Source organism: Tursiops truncatus, chromosome 13 (assembly GCF_011762595.2).
Source record: "Tursiops truncatus isolate mTurTru1 chromosome 13, mTurTru1.mat.Y, whole genome shotgun sequence".
Taxonomy (NCBI): domain Eukaryota; kingdom Metazoa; phylum Chordata; class Mammalia; order Artiodactyla; family Delphinidae; genus Tursiops; species Tursiops truncatus.
Genome location: NC_047046.1, coordinates 11,966,041 through 11,993,984, shown reverse-complemented (window position 1 = coordinate 11,993,984; position 27,944 = coordinate 11,966,041). Strand labels below are relative to the sequence as shown.

At 46.6% G+C, this 27,944-nt stretch overlaps 1 protein-coding gene and 1 long non-coding RNA gene across 2 annotated transcripts in view; one reads left to right on the top strand and one right to left on the bottom strand.

Moving 5' to 3' along the window:
• The window catches only part of FBXW8 (F-box and WD repeat domain containing 8), a 114,007-nt gene extending 90,919 nt beyond the window's left edge, over positions 1 to 23,088 (top strand). The window contains exons 8-11 of the mRNA XM_019950376.3: positions 3,625 to 3,752; positions 16,793 to 16,966; positions 19,350 to 19,460; positions 20,168 to 23,088. Coding sequence (XP_019805935.2) covers positions 3,625 to 3,752; positions 16,793 to 16,966; positions 19,350 to 19,460; positions 20,168 to 20,312 — 558 coding nt within the window. The 3' untranslated portion in view covers positions 20,313 to 23,088. The remainder of the gene's footprint in view (positions 1 to 3,624; positions 3,753 to 16,792; positions 16,967 to 19,349; positions 19,461 to 20,167) is intronic.
• LOC141276142 (uncharacterized) lies at positions 124 to 26,568 on the bottom strand. The gene is made up of 5 exons (XR_012325187.1): positions 25,227 to 26,568; positions 12,200 to 24,656; positions 7,636 to 11,387; positions 4,815 to 4,906; positions 124 to 1,275 (listed from the first exon to the last, which is right to left on the bottom strand). It is a non-coding gene; the product is annotated as an uncharacterized lncRNA (long non-coding RNA).
• Between the last annotated feature and the right edge of the window lie 1,376 nt (positions 26,569 to 27,944).

Genomic DNA, 27,944 nt, shown 5'->3' with positions numbered 1-27,944 from the left:
TGCACTAGCTGGTGAAGAGGTGGATTGTTTCAGCTGGCAGCCAGCCAAGGCTCCTGCACATCATCCACCCTCCCTGTTCATTCCAGTGCCTGCTGCACAGAGAAGAGTCATAAACATTTGTTTACTGGCTGTTGAAAGAATTACAGCATTATTTATTTTGTCTAAAATATTAGAAACAACCCAAATATCCATCAATATGGAATCATATATCCATAGACAAGTTCTATGCAGCCTTTAAAAAGAACAAGATCTATGTATAGGTACTGACGAGGAAAGAACTCTCATGTTATTTAGTAGGAAAAACAAGTTGTAGAACAACAGTCCCATCGAGAGAAAAAGATAATTTTATACACAGAGAGAGAGAGTGTGCGCGCAACAGACAAGACAGACGTGTATAGAACAAGTCTAGCAGTACATAGCCCTCCACATCCACAGGTTGCAAATCCACGGATTCAACCAACCTCGGCTCGAAAATATTCCCCCCAAAATTCTAGAAAGTTCCAAAAAGCAAAACTTGAATTTGCTGAGCACCAGCAACTATTTACATAGCATTTACATCATATTAGGTGTTGTAAGTAATCTAGAAATGATTTAAAGTAGATGAGAAGATGTAGGTTATATACAAATAGTACACCATTTTATATAAGGGACGTACTTGAGTGTGGGCAGATTTTGGTATCCGGGGGGTCCCGGCAGTAAACCCCCATGGATACCAAGGGACAACTGTATACACTAAACTGTTAAAGTGGTTTAACAGTTTATTTAATTTCAGAGAAATTTCAGAGAAATCTGAATAATTGACAACAATGAAAGTTAGGATTCTAAGACTAGGATTTGTGAAAATACCTTAACATCTCTAAGAAGGAAAAAAACAGAAAGTTCTTTTTAAACAATGCTTGCTTCCACCAGGTGCCCTCTAGATCTCCCTGGAAGCCAAAGAGAAAGGAGTAGACCCTGCAGCGTCCGAGACTACACACTGCATCTCCTGCAGTTACCTTTGTAAAATATACAACATGGTTCAGTCATTTTAGATAATTCTTAAAGAAACATCCAACTTCTATACAAATTTGCGCCTTTATCACTGTTTAAACCCTTTTGTAATATACATGTGGTACTTAAGAAAAATAACCCCAGCAACATCTATTGATTTGGCGGTCACATTGGTGCAGAACATTTTCTCCAAGATTTTAGCTATGGGTTGTTTTTTCCTTCTTTCCAGCATATCCATACACTTCTGAGAGTGAGTCAAGTGGCCGTGGGTTGAGACTCACCCAACTAGGGCAATAAAGAGAAAAATTAGTCTAATGCATGGTCTTAACAAGAGGGAGAGTGTGAGCATGAATAATTAATCTCACTAGTCTGTGGCAATCAGATAAAATGAAGTCCCATTTGCTCAACCTTATTAAAAGAGAGAGAGCGTGGAGGGGAGAGAGAGATGCTAAAGGTTGTTGAGGGACTCGTAACGTGGGAAGAACCGCCTCTGAGATGGGTAATGTGTTTTCTAATCTCTGCGGTCTTTAACTAAACATAATGGTCAAGGTACTCTTTGGATAGTTCTGATTCATTGAATTATTAAACATTTTAGAAAATACTTGACTCCTGACTACTAACTTATACGATGAATTTGCAGTCTTTTTGAAGAGGGATTAGATACCACTGTTTCATTCAGAAATGATCTATCCTCTTGTCAAAAAAGAACTTCTAAAAAAGAGTATAAAGACATAGGAACAGACTCAATATCAGATTTTAATTCTTATATTTATCATGGAACATTTCTTCCTGCTATAGATGTTGAAGTATTTTAAAAAGAAGAAGAGATTGAGTTCAAAAGCCCTCTTGAAAGCTGTATAGTCATATATAAGTGCAGAATGTTACTTTCAGGGTAGACCATGACATTGCTGGTGTTTTTTTTTTTTTTTTTCCTCCCTCCAGGAACCAATTTTCATGCAATTTTTAGGATATTTACTGTAGATGGAAGATTTGATTTATTTCTATGTCCATACTTGGAAGAAGAATCTTATTTTGGATATTTTACAGTTGAAATTTTCTCAGAAACTTTTATTTTCAACTGCATGAAAATAAAAATAAAATTTAGCTTGTTCTCTATGGTCTTTAGGGATTAAGAAGGCATTTTACGGGCTTCCCTGGTGGCACAGTGGTTGAGAGTCCGCCTGCCGATGCAGGGGACACGGGTTCATGCCCCGGTCCGGGAAGATCCCACATGCCGCGGAGCAGCTGGGCCCGTGAGCCATGGCCGCTGAGCCTGCGCATCCGGAGCCTGTTCTCCGCAACGGGAGAGGCCGCAGCGGTGAGAGGCCCGCGTAACGCAAAAAAAAAAAAAAAAAAAAAAAAAAAAACGAAGGCATTTTACATTTTGAAATTGCTCTTTCCTTTCAGATACCGTGAGCAGTTTTACTTAATATTATAGTGTTGTTTTGACTATTAGGAATTTCCAAAGATTCAATTGTTAGAAATATGTGTCAACAATGAGATCAATGGTTTTCAAGGTGGAGTCAATTTATTAACCTCTCAGTACTAAAATAGGAATCTGTACACTGATAATTGATAAATGTATAGGTTAATAAGAAAAAATAGCACATCATTTTCACGTGTGGGCTAAGAGAGGAGACTCTACAAAATATTAACATTAAAACTTTTGAGTTCAGTGATTAATTTTAACCACATGATCAACAGAATATAATGTATGCTCACATGTGTGTGTGTGTTTAAATGAGGAGGATTTTGAACAGTGAATTTGGGTGCAAGGACTAACTATGTCTTCAGTACTTACAACAATTACTGACCCATGGCAAGCACTTAATGTTAATTGAATTACTAAGATCTTTTTAGTAAAAGACTTAAATAATCTTCAGAAAGATTCCTTATGAATCATCCTTGTTTCCCCATTTGCTGGAGAAAAGGCAGTGTTCAAATGTAATGAATACATTGTCTAGAGATCAAGGATACTCTCTTACTTGCCTCCATACCTTATGGAACAGAGCTTACTATAATTAGCTAGTGGAGAGTGACTGAAGAGAGAGATGTTGGGGAATATCAGTTATACCTCAATTAAAAAAATTTTTTTTTAACGTTTGGGAATAAGACTATGTTTTGGTTTGTAGTTTAATCTAAAGGAATCATCTAGTGGTTAACTGTACAAGCTTCATCATCCTGGATGCTTATACTGTTTGTTCTTTTTACCTTCTGTGGTATAAATACAGAGGGGGAAAAGCGAGAGAGAACCCTGTACACAGACTTCTTGTTAGCCTCCCCCATTAACTAATCAGAAGCAGTCAGTGACCCTTAGTTTCCATGCTTCTTTTTCTGTGTTAAGAAACTGGGATACCGAATTTCCCCATTTGGCATTTTTTTGTGTCCTATGAGTTTGTTTGCACCTTGGCCTGGAATTCTTTGGATTTTCTTTTCTCTTGTGTTTCCTTTTGTTGTTCTAAGAGCCATCCTTATACTGTCATTACCTGGAAGGGGTCAGGAAATGGAGTATTAGAGCCTCTTCTCTAATGGGAGCTGGTGCTGTGACCGTGCCCCGGGGCGACGCTGGGTGGAAATTGTTTGTGCAGGCCTGCTGCCCCTAACGCACACCCACGTGTTTTTCCTCCTCCCCAGATCCTGGTGTATAGCCTGGAAGCAGAACGCTGCCTCTCGAAGCTGGGCAACGCGCTTGGCGACTTCACCTGCGTCAACCTCCGGGACAGCCCTCCCAATCTCATGGTCAGTGGCAACATGGACAGGAGGTAGGTGTCAGTAGAGTCGCATCTTAGAGCCACAGGCAGCTTCTCTTGAGGCCTGGCCGCTCGGCCTCCACTGAGCTCACTGATTTCCTCCCCGGCTCACCCTCCTCACTTCTCACTCACATCTCTGCCCACCTGAGTTCAGCCCTGATCCCATAAATACCATCCCTGTGAACTTGGAGAACAAAGTCTTGTATTAGGTAATAGTTGGATGGAGTTGCGTCTCTGCCTCATTTCTGAAACACCATGGGAAGGTTGTCTTTTAGGCCATTTGGTGGACGCAGTTGGTGGAAGGTCCAGTGAGACCACTTGGAATATCTTTTGTCCCCCTGCTGTAAAATTTGTTTGGCATTTAAAAGCTCACTTTCTAATATTAAAAACAACAACCTAAGGGATGAATCATGTTCAGCAAAATAGGTTTGCCTGCCAAATGATGTCAAGAGTGTGTTTCAGACCACTATGGTGTCCCTCCGGTGATGGGGGAAAAAAAGAGACTTCATGTGAACAGATTCCAGTTTCTATTTAGCTGATTAGCAGTCTTCCCTTTAACGTATTGGCTTAGGGAGTTGGATTTTCCCGGTACAGGGTCCAGTGCCAGCTCCGGCCGCTCCAGGACCCATCAGCATGGAAGGATTAAAGTGTTTGAAAAGACTGTCTGAGTCCAAATTTTAGGCTTTTTTCCTTTCTCTTCCCTCTCCCCCTTGTCTTTTCCTTTTCTTTCTTCTTCTTCCTTTTTTTTTTTTTTTTTTCTTCTTTTTTTGACTGGTTATCTGTCATGTCTGATCCCAGTGCCCTGAAGAGAGGTAGCATGGCTGGAGGCCAGGTTCAGCTGGCGCCCCCTCCCCTGGCCAGCCCCGGGCTGCAGGTGGTGGGCCACTTGGTGGGGTATCAGATCGTGAGGCGGGTCCTCCTTTGTGCCAAATCCCAGACCTCTGTCGTACCAGTGCAGCAGCTTGCAAAAATAATTATTTTGTCAGATAATATTTTCAACTTCTGACCTTCACTACTACTGTCTCCCTCCCAGAGAGCAAAAAGATGTGAGTATGCTTTATTGAAAGAAAATACCTGATCTTATTTTCCTCGAGCCCTCCTAAAACAGCTGATACTTCTCATGCTTGAGAATTGAACTCCTCAGTGTATGTCCAGGCAGTTTTTCTCTTTAAAAAAAAAGAAAACAAACTAGGCTTGATAAGTGGCCCCACTTGTGGCACAGCAAATGAAACACATCAGTTTATAGTTTTACTCTCCCATTTTCAGTTCTGACTGAGCTGTACAAAGGCTTCAAGCTTATCTGATAGGATCTACCCACAGGGACCTAACAGCTCTTCGCCTTCCAGGAGAGCAAATGCAGAGGGCTCTGTGGGGCATCCAGATGGAAGGGTTTGGGATTGTAGGTTATGCTTCAGAGTTTGTTGACAGCATGACCATTTAGGTGTTCAACCACAGCTAGGCTCCCAGGAAACCAAAATGGTGTTCCAGAGAAGAGACCTCTGCTTTCTATATAACGTAACCTCATTAGCTCCAGAAGCACAGTTACAGCCAGATTGTCATGACCATTGTCAGCTGCACGTCCTGCTGTCAGTGAGGAGGCCTGTACATACTCGGTAAAGCTGACGTTTTCCTCTGGAGCAGGGCTGCCTGACCGTGCTCCCCGTTGCCAGAGGAGAAGCCGAATGTGCAGTGTACAGGGCTCTCTGGCCATTTTGAAGGCCAGACCTGACCACGTTAAAAGCCATTTTATTAGTAAACCAGTTACGTTTTTTGTGGGGTTTTTTACACCCTTTGTCTTTTTGGATGAAAAGAATAGACTTGGGACTTGGAGTTGGGGAGGGGGCTATCCAAAATGGCATTTAATCAGGGCCACTTGTAGATCTGTGTGCCGGCTATTTGACCACTACTGGTACCGCAGAGGCTTGCCATCATATATAAGATTGTTCTTTATGAATCACATTAACAGTGTTAGCAATATGAATTTCAAACATGGGGCTTAAAAGCACTATACATCTGGAAAAAGGAAGGAATAAGGACTCTAGACTTTTAAGTGATAGAGGTATGTCTTGTGGGGTTTTTCCCAGAGACTTAATAGCTATGAGTAGGAACTCATCAGAGATGCACACCCAGGCTTGTACAGCTTATGTCTTATTTCAGAAGTGGGACGGAGGGGGCAAACACTGTGAAGAGAGCTAGGTGGCTATCACTTCATGACAGATGCAGTTTGAAAACCTTGGAACCTCCGTTTTTATTTAAAAAACTGAACTTCTATTGCATTCTCTTAGTACTTTATAAATAACCTGAGAATGAAATGGACTCGAAAGGTACATAAAACTGTCCAAGGTTAAAACAAAAATAATGTTTCTTTAAGGAAATCAGCTTGAGTAACTTTGCTAATAACATGGGTGGAATTTTCTAAGGAGTTGGTTTTTTTGGGGGGGGTGGGTATAAGCTGAAATTAAAAATGAAACAAATAGCTCACCTAGCTTGTCACTAGAGGTTAAGTAGAGTCTGATAAAGATTAAGAGAATGATCAGGGTGGGAACTGAGTTATGGTTGGATTGTACTTTTCCCTCGCTGGGAGGGAAGGGTTATAAAGTGGGGTTATATAGGTGGGGCTCTGCACAAGAGTTTTAACACTACAGATCAATGAGGTTTTTTTAATGCGTATTTTGTCCTTTCCTGCTAAGCCAAGAAGAGTGGTAAGTAACATTAGAGAGGGAGCGGTGTGCATCCGGTGTTAGGACAGGACGCTTGTGTCTTACCACAGTGTCTGTCTAGTGCTCAGAGAGGGCTTAACTGTGTATGTTTTGCATTTATTCTGAGATGCACTTTTTTTTTCTTTACATTTTCACATCTATGAAAATCAAGATGTGTCTTTTATAATAACATCTTACAAATGGCAGCATGTTAAAATATTACATAAAGTAATGGTGCTTCTTGAATTGGATGGTGTTTTCAATTAAATAAAAGTCTGTATTTGTTCAATGAAGGCAAAAATAAATCTTAGGAATTAGAACAGTTATGAGAAACTTGAATGGGTTACCAAGATAAAGTCTGCAGGAAATAGACCACTGTGAGTTTTTTTGTTTTGTTTCTTTAGTTTAACCTTTGGGGTTCACTGAACATTTAGAATCTGTAAATTTATGTCTTCCACCAAATTTGGGATGTTTTTGGCCATTATTTCTTCAGATATTTTTTTCCACACTGATCCCTTTCCCCTCTCCTCTGGAACTTCAGTGATGTGAAGAACAGACTTTTGGTATTATCCCACAGGTCACTGAAGCTCTATTCATTTTCTTTCCTAAGCCTTACATTCTTCAAGTTGCACATATCTACTGATTTAACTTTGGGTTCATGAACTGTTTCCTCTGTCACCTCCATTCTGCTGTTGAACCCATCTAGTGAATTTTTTATTTCAGATTTTATACTTTTTTGGTTCAAAATTTCCATTGTTTGTTTCTCTGCTCAGAATTTCATTCATTCTTATCATTGTACCTTAACCTCATGGAATATAGTTACAATAGCTGCTTTAAAGTCACTGATGATTCCAAAAGTCTGGGTTATTTTAGGGTTGACATTTTCCCTTGAGAATGGGTCACATTTTCCTGGGGCTTTTGGGGTGGGGGTATGTCAAGTAATTTTGGATGTATCCTGGACATTTTGTGTCCACTTTCGATCCTGTTACGTAATCCTCTGGAGGATGTTGAGTTTTGTTTTTGTTTTAAACAGGCAGTCCCCCTGGTTAGGTTCAGACTGCAAGTTGTGTCTTCCCTTCTGTGGGTGGTGATTCCAGTGTCAGTTCAGTTTCCAAAACCTTTGCTGTGCTTCTCTGACTGCCCTGCACACGTGCCACCCAGAGGTTAGTCTGAGCTGGCAGTGGTTGAAATCTTACCTGAGCCTTTGCTGTACTGCTTTGGGTCTGCGCCTGGGCCACGTGCGGGGTCGCACGCGGTATCACGGGCTCCCCGTCTCCAGTTCCTCCCTCTCTTCATCCCTGTGATTTCTAGCTTTCAGGGCCCTTGTCCCCTGGGCCTCTGACGAGAAGATGGGGTTTCTCTCAGGGTTTCACCTGCTGGCATCCCTACCACCATGCAGCTCTGTGAATAGGGACTGTCTTGGGGCAAAACCAGACAGAAAAGAGATGGGGGAATCCCCAAAAATGCCACACCCACGTTCTTTGGACTTAGGGGTTTCTCTCCTTGGTTCTTCAGAAAGAGGGTGTTTCTGTTAGCGTTTTAGCTACCACACAGCTGTGCTACAGGAGCTCACACTCGGGGTGAGGCTGTGAGAGAGAAACTCCTTTCCCCACGGCCCCTTCCTCCGTGGCCACTTCCCCCACAATCCACTGTAGTGAGTCAGCTCCCCAGGGTCCTCAGGTGTTTGCTTTTTGTGTTTTGTCCAGAGGTTTGGGTTGTAGCAGCAGAAGACAGAGGCAGTAATGGGCTTACTTTAGGTCAGATGCAGAACTCCTACTCTCTTTAAATAATTTAAATAAACTGTTTAGTTGGCAGTAGAGGGCTGTATTAAAGGGGGTCCCTTCCCATTCTGTTGCTCTCAGTCTTCTCATCTGGGATCTGCTCATTTCTAACGAATGAAATCAGGGATCTAGACCAGAGAATGCTCTGCTGGGGAGAATCAAAATAAGAGCTGGTGATAAGGGTGGGACTTCCCTGGCGGTCCAGTGGTTAGGACTCCGCGCTTTCGCTGCCATGGCCCAGGTTCAATCCCTGGTCAGGGAACTAAGATCCCGCAGGCGGCACGGCGGGGCCAAAAAGAAGAGTTGGTGGTAAGGGCGTACATCAGGTTGTTAGTGGGCTGCCAGAGCAACATGCACTGAGCCAACAAATCCCACTGCTTTTCCTCCTGTAATCTTAAATTGATTTAAAAAATGTTTAGCTTTATTGAGATAGAATTCACATACCTACAATTCACTAATTTAAATTATACAATCCAGTGTAAAGTTCACAAGGTTGTGCAGTCATCACCAGGTCAGGTTTAGAACATTTTCATCACCCCAAATAGAAACCTTGTGCCCATTAGCAGTCACTCTCCATGTCCCCCCAACTTCTCTAGCTCTAGGCAACCACTAATCACTTCCTGCCTCTACGGATCTGTTTTAGATACTTCATATAAATGGAATCATAGAACGTGTGACTTTTTGTGACTGGCTTAGCATAATGTTTCCAAGATAAACCTGTGTTGTAGCTTGAATCACCACTTAATTCCTTTTTATGGCCAAGTAATATTCCATTGTACGGGTATACCACATTTACTTATTCATTCATCAGTTAACATTTGGGTTGTTTCCATTTTTTGGTTATTATGAATAATGCTGCTGTTACCATTCAACTACAGATTTTTGTGTAGACATATATTTTCAGTTCTCTTGGATATATACCTAGGAGTGGCATTGCTGGCTTATATAACCCTATGTTTAACTGTTTGAGGAACTGCTAGACTCTTTTCCAAAGTGACTGTACCATCTTACAATTCCCACCAGCAGTGTATGGGGGTTCCAGTTTCTCCACATCCTTACCAGTACTTGCTATGGTCTCTGATTATAGCTGTCCTAAAGGTATGATGTTGTTGAACATCCTTTCATGTGCTTTTTGGCCTCTTTGGATAAATGTCTATTCAAATCCTTGGCCCATTTTTTAATTAGGTTGTCTTTTTATTTATTGAGTTGCAAGAGTTCTTTGTATAGTCTGGATACCAACCTCTTATCAGATATGACTTGTAAATATTTCTCCCCGTTCTGTGGGTTGTCTTTTCACACTTGATAATGTCCTTTGAAGCACAGAAGTTTTTAATTTTGATGAAATTCCATTTATCCAGTTTTTCTTTGTCATTTGTGCTATTGGTATCATATTGAAGAAGCCATTTCCTAGCCCAAAGTCACAAAGATTTACTCCTATGTTTACTTAAAAGAATTTTTACGATTTTGGCTCCTACACTGAGGTCTATGATGCATATGGAGTTAATTTTTGTATATGGTGTGAGGTGGGAGTCCAACCTCATTCTTTTTTGCATGTAGATATATATTGTCCTAGCATCATCTGTTGAAAAGACTATTTTTTCCCCATTGAGTTGTCTTGGCACCACTGTTGAAAATCAGTTGACCATAAAATAGAGAGCTTATTCTAGGTACACTCATCTGATTGAAATTTAAAAGGATTTATTAAAGTAAGCTGAATGTCTCTGTGTTTCCATACATCATTTTTGTCCACTGGTGGTGGTATGGGCTGGCTCGTAAGGGTTGCAGAATTTTCGGTCTAGCAGAGCTCTTTAAGACCATCTAATAGCTGGCCCAGCTAAGGAAACAGGTCCAGAAAGGTCGAGCGATCAGTCCAAGGGGCTTATTACTCTTTATGGGCAATAAGCAAAGAACTCTAAACTTCAGAGACACAGCTTTACAATACATAGAGCTCTAACCACAGCCTGCTTGGATTAAACTGGGCAGTTCTACCTGAAAATACATGTCTTTCTAGTTGCTATTAAAAATGAATCGTTCACCAAAGGCCATCATTGGTGCTGTATATATGTTATAGCTACTAATTTGGGCATATAACGTTGTTTTTAAAAATCCTCTTTCATATAGGTTCAATGAGACAAAACAATCATGTTATTGATTTCTTAAAAAAAATGAGTTTTCTTGATTAATTTGGTCATTTAAAAAAAGAGAGACTGTTTTAATGCCGTCTTGCTTGTTCCCTGTATTTTCTGGATAGAAATATAGCTGAAGGTCAGGTCCTTCTTAATGAAACTGCTGAGCCAGAGCCTGAACAGGCTTCATCTTTGCCATCAAATACAGTTTGCCTTATTATTTTATGGGACTGTTTTATCCAAACCAATGGGAAGCAAGCTCTGAGTTGTGACCCCTAATTAGAGAGTGTCGGAGCTTCTCGCCTTGACAAATGCAGAGTTGTGGTGGCTTCTGGTGCTGCTGCTGGCCGTTAGGGAGAGTGAGTGGGGCGTAAATGTTACATTTGCTCCATCTGCAAGTGTTGTAATAAGTTATTCAAAGCGCTCAGCACAGGACCAGCCAGCGCGTGCCTCCCTCTCAGTTCCGGCACGTTTTCCTGCCCATCTGATGGATGCTCCTCTGTTGGAGTCTTTGGAAGGTTCCGGTGTCTTTTGTTTTAATTGGCGGGCTTGAGCTGACTCCTATGGTGTGATTTTCATTAGAGAGGGGCTGGAGAGAGGGAGTGTTGGAACAGCCCTCCAAACCCAACCATGAATATTAAACATAATACAATTACAGCTTTCAGACCAATTTTTTTTCTTTTCAACGGGCAAAGTTGATGAAACACACGCTGGATAGGGATTCGCAGTGTCTACCGTTGGCTTCTTTTTGTCCCTGGAATCAGTTGTCTTGGCATGTTTGTGCCCATTTGCTGTGCTACCTGTTTCCCCACGTCAGGAATTTGATTTGAGCGCTGAGGGTATGGGCTCTGCCAGGGAACGCTGCTGTGCACGCTGGGGCCGCGCCGTCAGGTGTGTGAAGCAGAGATGCATTTCATGATGTGAACTCGAAGGGTTCGCGTGGACTTCGCACCCCGCGCTGTGTGCTATCTCTTTCTGTCAGCCAGAAACCAGAGCAGTGCCTTTTTGAGGAGATGTCTTCTAAGTGCTTCTCCTTTTTCCCTGTGGGGAGAAGTTCGAGTCTGTTTTTTGGCCCATTTTTGTTTTCCTTAGTGATAAAATACACTAAGGCTGTATCTTTTGGTGTATTTGTGTATTTTGTTTGGAGCCATCCATGCCGGTATCTAAATACAATAGGAAAACAGATGGCAAACTTTGAACTTCTGGACCAAATTTGTGTTTGCCTTTGTCTCCTTAACAGCCAAACTGTAAATTATGGAGTATAAATATTCAACAGAGGAGCTCTTTATGAAAATCACTAGAGCAAAATAGACCCTTATTAACCAAATACGCACTGAAAAGTACTCAAGCTAAACATTTCTCCCCCCTCCCCTTTCCTTTTCACGTTCCCATTAGTAAGCAGTGCAGCTGTAGCCTCCAGGCAGAGTTCCTTTCACGGCAACTTTACCTTTTCTCCCTTCTCTAACCCACAAATGCCTAAAGATTAGTGTCTGCAAATGCTGACTGCGGGAGCTCTGGAGCTCTTTGTCTTCTGTGTGCTTCCTGCTCGCTCGGCATCCCTCTGGTCACAGACCCCTCCCTGGGAAGAGGGGAGGCGGGGTGGGGGGGGGGTGTTGATTGGCCTGCTGTACTAAGGGAGCTCTCAGTCAGCCTCGCCGCCAGCAGGGAAGAAGCCATTGACCTCACTCACCCCCGTGTCATAAGACTATAGATTTCTAAAACCCTGTTTTATTTGAAACAAAACATCCTCATGGGAGTGTATACAAGGTATGCTGTGTACAATTTAAAGAACGGAACACCTGAGCATTCCCGCCACCCACCCACCCACTTAAGAAACAGAGTGTGACCAGTACTTGTGAAGGCCTCTGGGTGCCCCTCCCAGTCATGAACGAGTTCTTGTTCCTTAAACAACATGGCAGCGCCTAGAATAAAAAGTAAAAGCCGCATTTATTCCCCTCATTCTTCCATTGAGACTCTTCCCCAAGGTAACTGTTGTTACCAGCTCCAGTATGTCCTTCCAGAATTTTATCTTTAAATTTTTTTAACTTAAGCAGGTAACCTTTTGAATTCAAAAGCACAAAAAAGTATATATAGGGAGAAGTTGTCTCCTGGGAGCTTCTCTTTCCTCAGCGGAGGCTGTGCTGCGGCGTTCTCTAGAGGGTGCCTGCGCACGGATGCGCGCCCCCCCTCCCCCGCCCCCCAGCTGCCGTCACGCAGCTGGGCCTGGTGCGCTGGGTGTGACTGTTCGGGCGACGGCTGTCCTCAGTATGTGTAGCTCTGCCTCATTCTCTGATGCCCGTGCAGGTCTCCACTGTACCGGATGTACCGTCACGGCTTTACCTGGCATCTGCTGATAGGTTATGTGCCTTCCCCGTTGAGTCACTCAAATTCATGGCAGTGTAAATACTGTTTCTCATTTTTCCTGTTGGTCTGATTATCAGAAGTCTTTCTGTCTCAGGTTGCTTTTGAGACCCCTTGTGTCTTTTGCGGTTCCCCTACTTTATTATGATACTCTGTAATACGTATTTCTTTTCATTTATTCTGATTAGAGCTCATGAGTGTGAGTACGCCTATCTTTCCTTTTGGAAAAGCATCGGCCATTAACACTTTGAATATCGCTTCTTTGGCACACACTAGATTTTTTTCCTTCTGGGATTTCTTTTGGGCGTAAGCTGGAACCATCATCCCCTTCCATCCTTCCTGTCTCTTAACGCTTCATTCACGTTTTTCATCTGTTTCTCTCTTTGTGCTCCATTCTAGGTAACTTCAGGTTTATTTTCTAATTTACAAATGCTTTGTCTAATCTGTTTCTAGCCTATCTAATGAGTTTAATTGCAGGGATTATGTTTTCGTGTCTAGAAGTTCTATACTGCTTTTTTATAAAGCAAGGTCTCAATACTCCCCTTTGAGTGGACCCCAGTCTTACAGCCTTGCCCCCGTGGTACAGTAAGAGCCAGTCCTGTTGCTTCCTGAGACTGGCACCTGCCAATAGCCTCACTCCTACCGCACATGCATAGAGGCAACCAAAATTGCAACTCGAGCTCTCCAACCTGGTTTTCTGCGTGGGCCCTAGGGAGGTCGCTTACTCTGTGAGCTCAGCAGTGCACTTGAAAGGATGTAGTTAACGTCTTATCCAGCAGTATGAAGTGATTTTCAGTGGGAGGGTCAACAGGGTGCCTGAAACAGAAGCCTCATCTTTGCTACTGAAAAAGTACTGTGGCTAATGGCCTTGTATGTATATATGTGGATGTACATGTATGTTAGATATAGCCTATATAAAACCCTAGAAGCAGAACTGCTAAGTCAAAGTGAAGTATATTTTTTATTTTGTTAGATATTGCCAAGTCACTTTCTTTGGGCTTGTGCTCACATCAGCCGTATAGAAGTACCTCTCTATCCAGGGCTCACCAGCGTGGAAGGGGTCTCGGAGTACTACCAGACTTTACCTTTGCTGGGTAGGCAGGTTGAGTGGTATTACTGCATTGTAGTTTTAGTGCATTCTCATTACCAGTGAACTTGAACGTCTTACAGTGTTTAAAAGCCATGAGTACTTCTTTTCCTGTGAACTATTTTTTCTTTTCTTAAACTTTACTATAAATTTGAAGGAATTTTTTTTATAAGAAATTAGTCCTCTGGTGCAAACATTTTTCCCAGTTTACCATTTGCCTTGACTTTTTTTTTTTTTTTGTAATGTTTAGAAAGGCCTTCCTATCCTGAATATTTGTTTTAACTCTCTGAGCCCTCTGTTATTAATGTTGGTGTAATGCATATGGTAGAGCTCCAAGTTGAGAAAGTTGTTACAGGGTGTTTTGCTTATAATTGCGAATTTAAGTGGGATCTTTTCTTCAATTACATTTTTAAAACTAGTGGTTGTACAAAGGATAGTTATTGATTTTGACATATTAAAATACATTTGATTCTGAATTACCTTGGATTGTCAACCCTAAGGATAAATTTGTCCACTTCTCTTCTTTTATCTAATTGTATCTAATTTTTTTAAAACAATGTGAAATAATATTGGTAAAAGTAGATTACTATTTTTTAAAGACTTTTCATTAGGAATAAGTGTTCTGTGTCATCAAATCTCTCTTCAGTGTCCACGGAAGTGACCCTCTCTATGGGTTTCTTATTGTCAGAGAGGCATGGTGGGCCACAGGAATGGACATTCTAGACAGAGTCCACTTGCTGGTTAACGTGTTGCTGTGAGTTCTGTTAGTTGATATTTTATTCAGGTCTTAGCACTGGTGCAGATCTGTCGTCTCCGTCATGCTTGCGGTGTCAGGTTTTGCGTAATAACAACGCTGGCTCCATGTAAAGAGTCAGAGCTTTCCTCCCTTTGCTGTGCTGTGGAACAGTAGATGTAGCCCGGGGTTTGGGGAATGCGGGGGGGCGGTCTGTTCCTTCCAGGTTGGACCCATTTTGCTTGTTCTTGTTTTGCAGGGACAGCTTGCTCCTCGACAGCTTTCCCAGCTTGCTCTGTGTTCCTTGATCTATTTGGATTTTCTGTCTCCTGGGGGTTAGTTTTGATAATTCTTATTTTCCTACAATGTCATTTATTCATCTAGGTCTTCAAATATGGAGATTCAAAAAATGAACTCAAGAAATAAAAAACCCAAATAGATTATAATGATGAAAGAAACTGAATTACTAAAAAGGGGGGAAAATCAACCTACAGAAATTAGGTCCATGTGTGGTTTTTTAATTGAAATATAGTTGATTTACAGTTTTATATTAGTTTCGGGTATCATGTGGGGTTTTTTGTTTCTTTCCTGGCACGTTTTATCAAACATTTAGTAAACTGTATCCTTCTCATCATTTTGAAGTACTCTCAGGCTAATGCTTTTTGCTCTGAAATCTACCTTTTCAGGTATTAAAATTGTCACCTCTTCCTTGTCACATGCAAATGTGCCCTTCGTGTGTAGCATATATTGAGGGGTTTTTTTAAAATCTTTTTCAAACCTGCTTTTTAAAATTATTTATTTAATTTATTTATTTGGTTGTGCTGCGTCTTAGTTGTGGCAGGCAGGCACCTTGGTTGCGGCATGCATGTGGGATCTAGTTCCCTGACTAGAGTCTTAACCACTGTGCCACCAGGGAAGTCCCTATATTGAGTTTTGCTTTGTGACTTGAGGCTCTTAAGAGGTGGGTTTGTCCTGTGTGCGTCTGCCCACCCAGCTGACACAATAGGGCTTTCTAAGCTGTCTGCTAACATTCAGTGTTTGTTTCATATATCCCTCCGTGGCGTGTGTGTCGGCGCCTCATGGCCCTTCTACATCACTTTCTTTCAGAGAGTATCCATGGGTAGCTCACGTTGAGTCCTTTTATGTTTAAAAAAAAGTCTTCATTATGCCCTCAAACTTGGTAGGTGAGCTAGGTATAGAATTTCCAGTTCAAATAATTTCCCCTCACGCAAAGATACTTTGTGTCTGTGCGTGCTCATGTACCTGTAAGAGTTTAGGACCTAGAACGTGTTCGAGATGATCCCTTTTCCCCACATTATTTGTGTCAGACATGTTTGTCCAGCTCCCCTGCTAGCTAGCTAGTGGCATCTTTTCAGGGCAGCGACTGTCTTTTCCTTTGTGACTTGCAGCATAGGGGCTGTTAATTTTACCTGTACTGAAATGTTGCCACATTCAGTTTTAGCTCTTGTGGCTTATTTCAGGAACTGTGTTGGTACTTCTAGTGGATAAGAGATTTCTGTCTCATCTAATTTATCCTTATGTGGAAATTCAGCATATATTTGTATAGAAAGTAGTTTTTAAAGATGTTCTTAAAGAAATTCAGATTATTACAAGGTAAGTAATTATCTCAAGACTTTAGATAAGTGACTGCCAAGTGTCCACATACTCTTATCACAATTCTGTTATGCTTAGTCAACTGTAGATGCATCGCCTTTCCAAATTCCAACAAGATGGTGATGAACTTAAAAGTTGAGTTAAATTACCCGAAAAGTGTTATTTTCCCAACCAGGTAAGGGTTCAGGTTTCAGACAAATGTAGCTGTTTTACAACTTGCTCTTAACAGACTTTTATATGAACAGCAAAACTGCCATGCTGGGCAGTATACTTACCCTCTGGACAGCCTTCTCAGGCCGACGTCCCCATGGCAGTCAGGTCAGCCTCCATCGCAATGGGCTTGTGCCCAGGGCAGGCGTCTCCCCTGAAGTGAGCAGCAGGGCAGCCAGTGTATCTGTTCTGAGTCCTCCTTATTCTGTGCTTTGAACGGTGGGGAGTGCTCTAAACTAGTTCATTTCTAGTGCCTCTTGGCCTCCTCTGAGAGTACGCTAAGGAGGTGGTGAAAGTTTAGTATCAGTATTTAGATATCGTAACTGAGGGGTTTCATACTCTGTTTTCATAGGGTTGCTGTACACAGACCAGGATGGCTGAGGAGGAATTCATCATTTCAGGCTCTAATGCTAATCTCTGCGCTCATCTCTGGCCCTGCAGGGTGAGGATCCACGACCTCCGCACTGACACGATCGCCCTGTCCATCTCTGCCCACCAGCTCGGAGTCTCTTCAGTCCAGATGGACGACTGGAAGATTGTCAGCGGGGGCGAGGAGGGCCTGGTCTCCGTGTGGGATTATCGGATGAACCAGAAGCTGTGGGAGGTGCACTCCAGGTAAGGTGGGTCTTCAGGTGCTTCCAGTAACCACAGTAGCAGCAATGATGGCATCAGTCAGCCACTGAGCCAGGTACTGTGCGAGTGCTGTCCACACGTTACCACGTGGTCCTCACTGGAACCCTGCAAGTCAGCTGCTGTGAAATGGGCTCAGAAATGGCGCTGGTCACTGTTCAGACTGCCACAGCTCCCAGCTCGGGTAGAGACCACAGTGGGGCAGGCCAGACGGCGGGCGGGGGCGCTGCAGGCAGCCCATCCGCCCCCAGGTGGGGCGGGCCCAGGCCCCCCCCATCCCCTCCACTCCAGGAAGTCTTGATCTTCCTTACTGTTTACAAGGGCGCTTCAGACTGAAAGTATTCAGGCTTCAACTAAGGAGGAATTTGTAACTTTAACCTTTAGCTCTAAAATTCAAGAGCTGTTCTCCCAAGCGCAGCAGAGGGCTGTATGGATGTAGGTAAATGAATACTAAGGTGGCCCAGCCGGTTAAACGTTGCGCGCTGGCGTCTGACCTTTAAAGCAGAGGCGGCCTTGCCTGGAGCAGGGGTCGGCTGGAGCGGACCCGAGGCTCTCCCCTGTTGCCCACATCCATCCAGCCCCCATGCCTGTGCGAGACGGGCACCGAGCTCCCCTGGCTGTCCCTCAGCACCTCTGGGATGAGACGTGTCCCCACTAACTGCAGAGAGTGATAAAATGAAGACTGCTCACAAGTCCAGCTTAAGTACGAGGTCAAAAGAGGAACTGGTTTCTTCCTTGGAGGGTGGCCGTAACCGGTGCTTGGGCCTGCATCTTTCTCAGACCATGGTGGCCTCCACGCTTCTTGGTTGGCTCTGTCCCTCCCTGCCTGCTGTGGTGATGCACTGAGTTGCCACCAGGTGGTGCCAAAAGGCAACTAAAACTCACGCTTGGGAAGCCCAGAACCGTCTGCCTTTAAGGACACCCTTCTGTTTTAAAGAGCTGGCTTGACCTGGCCTCCAGGACAGCCTCCTCAGCAGTCCAGGCCCCCAGGGACCGCCGCCAGCAGCTCCGTTTAGTTCACTAGGCCTGCACTCCAGCAGATCTCATTTCTCTCCCTGAAAAGCTGCACTCCCTCGGATGGGTCATTCAGGGGAAGCCAGGCTAAGCGAGGTCGTGCCCAGAACTGTCGTCCTGTCCCAGCCTTCCTAACTCATTTGTAAGTGCACATGCGGTTCTCACCAGTGCTTAGTGGCTTGTCCCAGAGGCGGCCACCAAAGCAAGGCTCCCGCCCGGGTTCTCGTGCTCACGCGCGTCCTCGTGGCACAGCGTGCTGGTGGGCCTGATTCCCTCTCAAGCTCTGGTCCCGCTGTTGCTCAGTCTCCTGCCCTCCCCAGCCCACTCTCCCTTCCCTGTCCTCCTCGCGGCTTTGTTTTCCATCCCTCCTGCCTCACTGGGCCCTGAGCGAAGTCCTCCAGCCACACTTTCTCCAGTTGGTGCTGCAAACCCTGGACTCAGGCACCCCTCTTGAGAGAATCCTCTGCTGTGGCCAAGACGCCTGTCCCTGCCTCTGGCACAGCCGTGGCTCAGCCTGAAGGGACTCCTCCTCAGCCCCTCCGTGCCACCCTCCGCCCTTCTGCAGCGGCCTGGCTGCCTTTGCGGTCCGTGCTGCGGTCTCCTGTTCCTGCTGCCAAGTGCTGAATTCTGTGTCTCCTCTTGTGCTCTAGAAACACTGGTTATTTTTTGTGGGAATGGATCTCACCTTCTTAACAGTTGGGAATCCCTCTGATGGCAGGCATCTGCTTGCATTAGACATCTTTCTTATCCTGTGTCTCCTGGCTCAGTGCTCCACTGGAAAAAAGTTTTTAGAATGAACAAAAGCCTTTGCTACATAGGTTTCAAGCCATTTTGTTCCAAAACTTTCTGAATGGCTTTCACAACCCAGAGTACACGTATCATTTGTAGCCTCTGACTTCAGGACTGGCGGGCCTGTGTAGGGCACCGCTCAACACAGCCTGCCGCTGGGGAACCTGGCTCGGAGAGCTGGAGTGACTCGCCCAGGGCCGGCCGGCCAGCTGGGGGGGCAGAAATGGCGCTGTTCTCCACTGCGTGTGTCCGAATTGTCTCAGGTTGTTTGTCCTCTGTGTCCCAATGCACCAAGGTGTTAGGGCATCAGCCAGTGAGCACAGGGATGTTGAGACGTGTTTACAGAGTAGGCTTGGCGTGGGGCCTTCTCCAGCTAGCTTTGGGAACTGAGGCAGACACTGCCCCTCTGGGGGCCCGGTTTCCTCCTCTGTAAAAGAAAAAGCTGGCTTAGGTGGTTCTAGAGTCCTTTGCAGCTCCAGACTTCCGAGACCAAAGCAGCAAAGGTGGGATGTGCTGAGTTCCAGTGGACTTAACCTTGACAAGCGTTCTCTCCCATCTGTTCCAGACACCCCGTGCGGCACATCTCCTTCAACTGCCACAGCCTCATCACGGCCCACGTGCCCTACGAGAGGGTGGTGCGCAACGCCGACCTGGACAACTTCGTCACCCACCGGAGGTCAGTGCTTGGGCTGGGTTGGTCCAGGTTTGTAGGAGTTCAGACGAGACACTCTTAGCTTGATTTTATTAATAGAACATCCCAGGCCACATTGGTCCGTACAGGATGGTACCCTCAGGCTTAGCCGCTCTTTTCATAGAAGTCAGGAGCATACATGTACATGCGGGCAGGATGGTATCAGCCAACAACACGTGCTGGGTGCGTTTCAGGTACTTCAGCAGGACGCTACAGGGGGGTGGGATGGAGGCCACACGTGCCAAGAGCCCAAGACAAAAGGCTTAGGGACCTGTGGTGTTGAATACGAGTGACAGAGGCAAAGCAGACCGGGGCACGAACCCGTGTCCCCTGCATCGGCAGGCGGGCTCTCAACTGCTGCGCCACCAGGGAAGCCCGGGACCCTTTCTGATTACTACTGGCCTGGCTTCCAAGCAGCCTCGTGTGAGGCCTTCCCTGAGGCTGACCCTTCCTGCCTCCCTGTTCAGACAGATGCCTCCCAGCACTCAGTTCCCTCCATCAAACTTGTCTGCTCACCTGTTGGTCTCTAGTCGCGGGATCTGGAGCGTCCATAACACACTGTGGGGCCGAAGCAGACGTGTGTCACGATGACTCGCTCTCCTGTCTCCAGCACGTCCCTGCTGCAAAGACAGAAGTCACTGGGGGGCTGGGGACCAGGACTGACCCTGCCGCCGTCTCTGTGCTTTCTCTAGACACCGGGGGCTGATCCAGGCCTACGAGTTTGCAGTGGACCGGCTGGCCTTTCAGAGCACTGTGCCCATCTGCCGTTCGTCCTGCGACACCATACCGGGTTACAACTATGACCTGGTGCTTGCTTTTCCCTGTGACAACAGTTAGAGAACTGTCTCATTTGGGAGCTGGGAGAAACATGGGAAGAACCAATTCTGTGTATTTTAGAACTACAGAGGAGCACCTCACTAGGTTTTAAGTGTTGGGGGAAAAAAGCAACTGCAGGGCGTGCTTATGTGACCCCCACATCTTCCTCTACTGCCTTTGCTTTTCTCCTTTGCCAATTCATTTTTCTCCAGCTGCGTTTGTCAGGGCTCGTTTCATCTTACTCTGTTCTCACTCTCAGGGCTTTCAGTACCACACACTGATGGCTCAGATTTGTACCTCCTTCCCCCACACTCCTCCACCGCAGCCCTGCATCTGCTCCCCACCTGTCTCAGGAGTGTCGCCCGGGCCCAAGCTGGGACCTCCCCACATCGTTCTGTACACTACACACAGCCCTTGCTCCAGCTCTGAGAAAGGCCCTTCTGCACCCCTGCTCATCCTCTTTCCTGTCTCCAAACCCTTGCTTCTTTGGGGGCCTTTGGACATGCTAGTCTCTGAGCCCTTGGATCTGGATCTGAGACCATCTCTGGGTCGTCTTCTCTGACACCATCACCCAACCTGGGAGAGCAGTGCTTTTTCCTGGTAGATTTTAACATGGTTATAATTATATATTTATACAACTACTTCATTAATAACTGTTTTGCTGACTATTGTGTCTGCAATGCACGATACAAAGTAGACACTTTCTACGTACCGTAAACACCCATCCTCCGCGTGGGGTGGAAGGTGATGGGTTCTGGAGTAGAGACTGAGAAGGGGAGAACGCGGAGGGACCATTACGTTCAACCACCGAGCTAACACGGGGCAGCACGAGAGGCCGCTTCCGTGTGATAACTAGCTTCCGTTTCCAAGGATTAAGAGGGCAAAGCCTTGCGTTACTCACGATTTAGACTGTTGTGAGCAGCAGCCGCCGTCTACTGTACCTTCAAAACAGCAAAGCAGAAAACTGACAACTACTCAGAGAAACAAAATCCATGCCCATGCTGGGTGATGCGGCGGATTTACTTAATTTATAAGCGTGACACGATGGATGTAGGTAGGATTCTGTCCCTTTTCAAATACCCACAAAACATGCATAAAAAATGACCATGTATGAAGGCCACAAGGAAGATCTCAGATTACACAAAGAGCAATACCAGACAGGTCCAATCCGGTGCCCCCAGTCCCAATGTGGTACAATTAGAAATCAACAAAAAGCTAAACAAAAACATACACCTGGAAGCCCCAGGCACTCCTGAATTAACTTGGTTTTAAACAGGGAAAGAAAAATGGAAAATAGAAACTCTCCAGACCAGGGTAATAGTGGAAGCACTGAACACCAAGACCCAGGGGACGAGGCCCGAATGGGCGGGGAGACGTCATGACTTTATAGAAAATAAGACAGAAAAACAAAGTAGAAAGAAGGAGTTAAATCCTTCTTTAAAGGAGTTAAAAAAGGATAAAAATACTTTAATGAACTAGAAAACCAACAAATAGTGAAGTTGATCATAAAGCAAAGCGGAAAGCAGGTTTTTGGAAAGACAAAATATACGACTCTTGATAAAGGAAAAAAAAGGCACAAGGGACAAACCGAGTATTTTCAGCATGGGAATCACTTCCTCACTTCCCCCCGATCCAAGAGCGAAGTGAAGCTTTCCTGTTGTTCACAAGCGTACGCAGTTGGGAAATGCACCACTACGCAGAGTCCTACAACTTTTTGAGTCGTGAGGGTTTTGGAAGGTTTTTCAAATTAAGATCCTCAGTCATAAAAAAATCCACATCCAACTAGACAGTGCCACATAGAGAGCCGCGACCGGGAACCATCCCCTCAGTCCTGAGAGCACTGCTTTCCTTCAGGCTGCCTTCCCCGGAAGGCAGCTGTGTCAGGAGGGTTTTCTGCTTCCTTTCAGAAAACCCAGTTACTTCATAAACGAAGCCAACGTGCAGTGGGCAAATGGAGTACGTACTTTATTTACGCTCACTGCCTTGTGCTGCTCTGACCCCCTAGTGACCTCGCTTTATACGGTTTTCACCTCTCACAGTCTTAATGCAACTGGACCACTGCGGAAAGTTTATTTTTCCTTTCAAGAAGTAGCCCCTTCCAGTCTCATTTCACAGTTCATTTTGCAGATACATTCTCCCTCCTAGCTTTGCAGGAATTAAGAGTAATGGAAGAGTTCAAAAGAAATTCGACCCAGAAAAATTTTACTGAAAGTAAAAACAGTTTTAAACTACTTTCATTCACTGCCAACTGCTGGTCCAGTGTAAATGTTACAAGCATGGGGTTTTTCCTCCCAGCCTGTTGATAACATCTCCCATTCACGGAAACCACCTGGGTTTTGTGAAGGAGGTTTATTGGACCCAAATAATCTCCAAGCACACCACGTTCAGTGTTTTTTGCTTTAAACCTTACATTCTGGAAGAAATAGCCTGATGGGGAAAGGATCAAAGTTCCTTTATGAACCAACATTTACCAGTGGCTTAAAAAAATCTTGGCCCATGTCCACCCCCATCTGCTCATCCCATCTTACCTTGGTCTCCGTTGGCTATTTTGTGGGAGCTTCTTTGCAAGTTCTGACTTCTTAGTTGACTTATCGTCTCCTTTTCTTCTGTATCTCTTCTGCTTTTCAAACTCGGGCCCCATGTCTCCCCTAAAGACAGAAGAGACTCAGATATGCCGCTGGGGGAGCCAGAGGGCCAAACACCAGAAATCTCTGCCCTGTCTTAAAACATTGTATGACTTTGTTTTCTGCTTTATAACATGTCCATGTTGGTTCTAGTATTAAATTTTTTAAATGTATTTATTGCTGATATTACTTGTCACCCTGGCAAGGTGTGTGGTGACAGTCCCCTGGCATACCACTTTACCAGCTTCCCCCCACCCTGGAAATCTCACCTGACATGTTGAATAGTTTTTCCCAGAACCACTATTAGAGGGCCTCCTAGCCCAGGATCCAAGAAACCCAGACAACCATATGTGAAATTGTGCATAAGGGCATTTTCTGGGAGGAAGTATGGCTGTGTCATGAGGTTCTCCAAGCGGCCGCTAGGCTGTGCTTTGCAGCCCAGGCAATGATCCATTTGCAGAGACACCCTAGGGCCAGCAACACCTCCCCTACCAAGGCTGCCCAGATTCAGCTGAGTCGAGGAAAGACTGAATGTCCCCCGCAGTGGAGTTTTGGTCCTTTCTGTGCAGGAGAGCTGACCACCGCAGGATGAAGTCCTCCGTACCCCTCCTGGGAACCAGAGGCCCGCGTTTGAGGGGATAGCGCGTCCCACTCTGCATTCAAATGACAAACGCCGGTCACTGCAAACCAACTTCGCTCAGCTCGGAGAGAAACGGTTTCCTGGTAGGGGCACAGCCTTCGCCTTAAGGCCGTGCACGGCCTGTCAGGACGGGCAGGTCTACGAGAGTGGCTGAGGCGGGGGCCGGCTGGCTCTCCCGACTCGGACCTTTGCTCTGGGCAGCAGCTGTGGCAGCCGGGAGCGTGTGGTGCTGGCCGCCCGTCTGCAGCGCCCTGAGCCTCGCAGACCTGCCCACCTCACCAGCGGCCAGGCCAGATGGCTCCCTGGCTGCTGCAGTGGGCAATGCAGCGATTTGGACGGAGGCTGCCTGGGATGGGCAACGGCACAGCCCCTCTCGCTGGGCTCCAGCCTGTGCCATGCGGGTGCCAGCCTGCTCTCTGCCTCTGATGGTGGGCAAGGGCTTCCAGGCAGAAGCTCTGTGCCGGGGACCTTTTCATCCCCTAGGAAGGCAGGGCAGGCGCCCCCCGCCCCACCACTGTTCTCCTGTCCCCTCGCCCGGTGCTAACACTAACGCAGCCGCCTCGTTTCTCTAAGATGGAGGCGGCCGTAAACTGCTGCTCGGCACATCCTCCAGCCTTACTGCTGCCCCTTGGGCCACTCCTGGGGTAAAGACCAGAAACCTAGCCCCTTGCTCACTTGGTCAACATGCAGATCAGAAGGAAGAGCAGCCGCCGTGTGCCCGTCAGAGTCCTCAGTCCTGCTGGGGCCAAGTTCATCCGCTACCGAATCCCTGCTGGTACTTGTTCACTGATTCCAGAAGAGCCTGGAGACAAAGGCAACACTGACGCCCTGGGAAGTCATGGTGAAAACCCCGGCCCCTCCCACGCAACTCTCCAAGGCCTTCCCAAGGTCGCTGTGTGGGAGGACAGCTTGCAAAGCAGGTGTTTGCAGAACCCTTGCCAAGGCAACTTGTGTCTTTAACTCTCCATCAGCCTGCGTCAGTCACTGTGCCGCCTGCAGTTCAGCTCCGGCCTGGTGAACCACAGGCAGTGGAGACGGGTTCAGCTGCTCAGGGACAAGGGTCCGATCCATACATGACGCACATGGAGAACTTGCCAGTGCCTGGGATCAGAAAAAATGCAATGGTTTTGCTAAAGTCTAGCAGCAAGTCGTTCCCTCAGAGGATGCTTGGCCACAGTTGGAAGCTGCTGTCATCTTACTGCGTTCCCTTATCCATAATTCATGTTTAACGTGGCTGCAGCAGCTCTCCCCTGAGCTGCTCGTAGTAGATTTCCATTACACAGCCCTTTTGTAAACCTACCAAATTGGCGTGTTTGTGTCAAACTGCCGTATTCTTTTAACGGCCAAAAGCCCAGTTCTGGTAACTTTTCCCCTTGGTGATATGCTTTCAACCCAATTCCTGGGAAACGGGTGGAGAACATGGAGAGAGGTGACCTCACCCTCATCCCGCAGGCTGCACTGTCCCTGCTCCCCGTGTCCTCCACCCACACACACAGCCTGAGGCCCTCGAAGCACTGACTTCAGATATTTGACTTAGCACTGATTAGTCACAGGGATATAATTCCTAATAAAAAGAAAACCGGGGCTTCCCTGGTGGCGCAGTGGTTGAGAGTCCGCCTGCCAATGCAGGGGACGCGGGTTCGTGCCCCGGTCCGGGAAGATCCCACATACCGTGGAGCGGCTGGGCCCGTGAGCCATGGCCACTGAGCCCGCGCATCCGGAGCCTGTGCTCTGCAACGGGAGAGGCCGCAACAGTGAGAGGCCCGCGTACCGCAAAAAAAAAAAAAAAAAAAAAAGGAAAGCTGTAAAACAAGTGCATTTGTTAATTTCTCAACTTTTAGAACAAACATCACCTGCTTCAGGCTGCTTCAGATGGGGGGAAGGTGCTACACTCCCTCAGGGTCTCTGCAGCCAGAAAGCCCCTCCTGGGCACGCCCACCAGTCCGGCCGGTAAGGGGCTGTTTCCGAGCTTCCAGCCTCCAGCTTCTGCAGACCGCACTGCCCAGACAGCCGTCCTGAGATGCGTACCCAGAGCAGTGACCCTCGTTCTTTCTAATCAAAGGCCAGCAGACTGGGGGGAATAACCACCCTTCCTAGGAGCAGGTCCGCACCAACTAATAGTTGACCCCATCACTCCCGGAACCACCAAATGAGTGAAAACACGTCACGCACACAGTGCCCTGGGAGCCGGCGGGGGAGCCCCAGGCGGACTCTGGCCCGCCCTCTGGTGGAAATGAGCCCCAACCCTGCCGATTAGATGACATCCTCAGTGACGGTGAACAAACAGCTTGGTTTTGAGCAGTATGGACTGGGCTCAGGCTGAATAAATCTCATTTTAATTAGTTTAGGTAAGCGGATGCTCAAAGCTTCAAAGACACGAGGCCGGCCCTCGGTGGTCTGAACAAGGGCAAATGCTTGCCTGTGCCCACAGCGGCCATGTCTCCCAAACGCAGGCTCTGCAGGGGGGCTGATGGAAGATCTATTACTTATAAAAACACTTTACATTAATGAACTGCCTTTGTTGAGAAGAAAATGGAAGCAAATTGGGAGAATCCCAGAAAATCCAGCCTACCGTGGCCACACCAGCAGTCCGTGCTGCTCTGTAACTCCACGGGTCCCTGGCAGTAGTGCGGGGCAGGGGAGGGCACGGGGACGCACGCTTCTGCCAGGCTGCAGGGGTCTCACTGGAGACCCGTCCTGGACGATAGCTAACCAGCACCTAAACAGGACCAGATCTCTCCACACCAGTCCTTTCTAAATTTCTTCCGTGGGCAGCCAGGCACCCAGGGGTGTGAGCAACTGATCCCAGCAGCAGGAGAAGGGGGGGAGTGGGGAGGGCAATCACATCCCACTTTCCCACCCCATTGCCGGCACCTGGAGGGTAAGCAGCACAGCCTTGGCCCTGACCTACTGCTTTGAAAATGTCAAAATATTTGTGGAATTAAGCACAAGTCTAAATAAGAAGCAGATTATACTGTGTAGCACAGGGAACTACATCCAATCTCCTGGGATAAACCATAATGGAAAATATTAAAAAAGGAATATATATATATATATATATATACACACACATGTATAACTGAGTCACTTTGCTGTACAGCAGAAATTAGCACAACATTGTAAATCAACTATACTTCGATTTAAAACATAAAAATTTTTAAAAAGTTAAAAAAAGCAGAGCTCTAGAAGTGACTTCAGACCGCTCTCTACTTACCAGAGATGGGGCCGCGCTGCCCCTGGCCGCCTGTCAGGCGCATCATGGAGACTGGCGTTCCTCAGGCATGGCTGGGGTCGGAGGCCCAGCCTGGTCCACCGCAGGCTCACTAGGGAGGGATGCCCGCGCCAGCTCTGTCTAAATGATGAGGGTTTCTCAGCTCCACTGCCGCCCTCGGGACGCCTGCTGGCTTTTAAAAACTGACGTTAATCCCGTCCTAAGCAACGTGTGCACAACACAGCTGGGGGGTGGGGGCGGATGTCAGAGGAAGGACCATCATGACTGCCTCAGGGAAGGGAAGACCAGGTGCTGGGCATCGGATGAAGACTCCAGGGGGTGCGTGTTACATTCTGAACCCCACACCATGTGGGTATAAGATAGATAAAGCACACTTAATATCAAAACTGAATTACAAATTCAAGAATGCAAATAATAGCAATAGCTAATTATCAGGGGAACAATTATCAGGGGAACTTTTCTGGAAGGCTAGGAAGGTGCCTCCCAGTGAGTGTTGATGAAAGCAACAAGCCTGGAATGTAAACAGTGACCAGTGACCACGGTGATGGCAGCTCTCCCGAGTGAGTCAGCAGGTCACCAGGGCACCACCGACTGCCAGCCCTCTGCTGACTCATGGGCTACTGCCACCAACCGAGATGAATGACCTTTGTTTCTTCCTCCCCTCAAACCCCACTGCTGGAAGGTGACAACGGGAATTGTGGGAGATGCTACCTGGGGCAGTCACCTCCCCTGCTGCTGCTGCGCTGGGGACAGTGGAGTGCAGACCATGCAGCCGGCCCCCATCCTGAGGAAGGGCCGCAGGGCACACCCAGCCTGTTCCCGCCAGGCCCGGACCGCTGGCGGCCCCAGCACCATGGGGCGAGCTCGGGCCCTCACTGCAGCTGGCCCAGGCTCAGCTCCACTTGTCTCCTCCTTGGGTCTGAATATCCGGTCGTGGCACCAAGGAAGCCCCCCCCCGCCCCCCCCAAGTCCCGGGCCCCATGGAGTGAGGAGCTGCTTCTCCTTACTTTCCTGCCTAGGCTTGCGAAGGCAGGTGAATTCCCAGCACTCATGCGGGGAAAACAGCAAATATTTAACCCACAATAAACCAGAAAGGAAGGGAAAAATAAATCCGCTTGCAAACCAGTCTCTGAAGACTTGCTGCTGCTGCCCCTCGC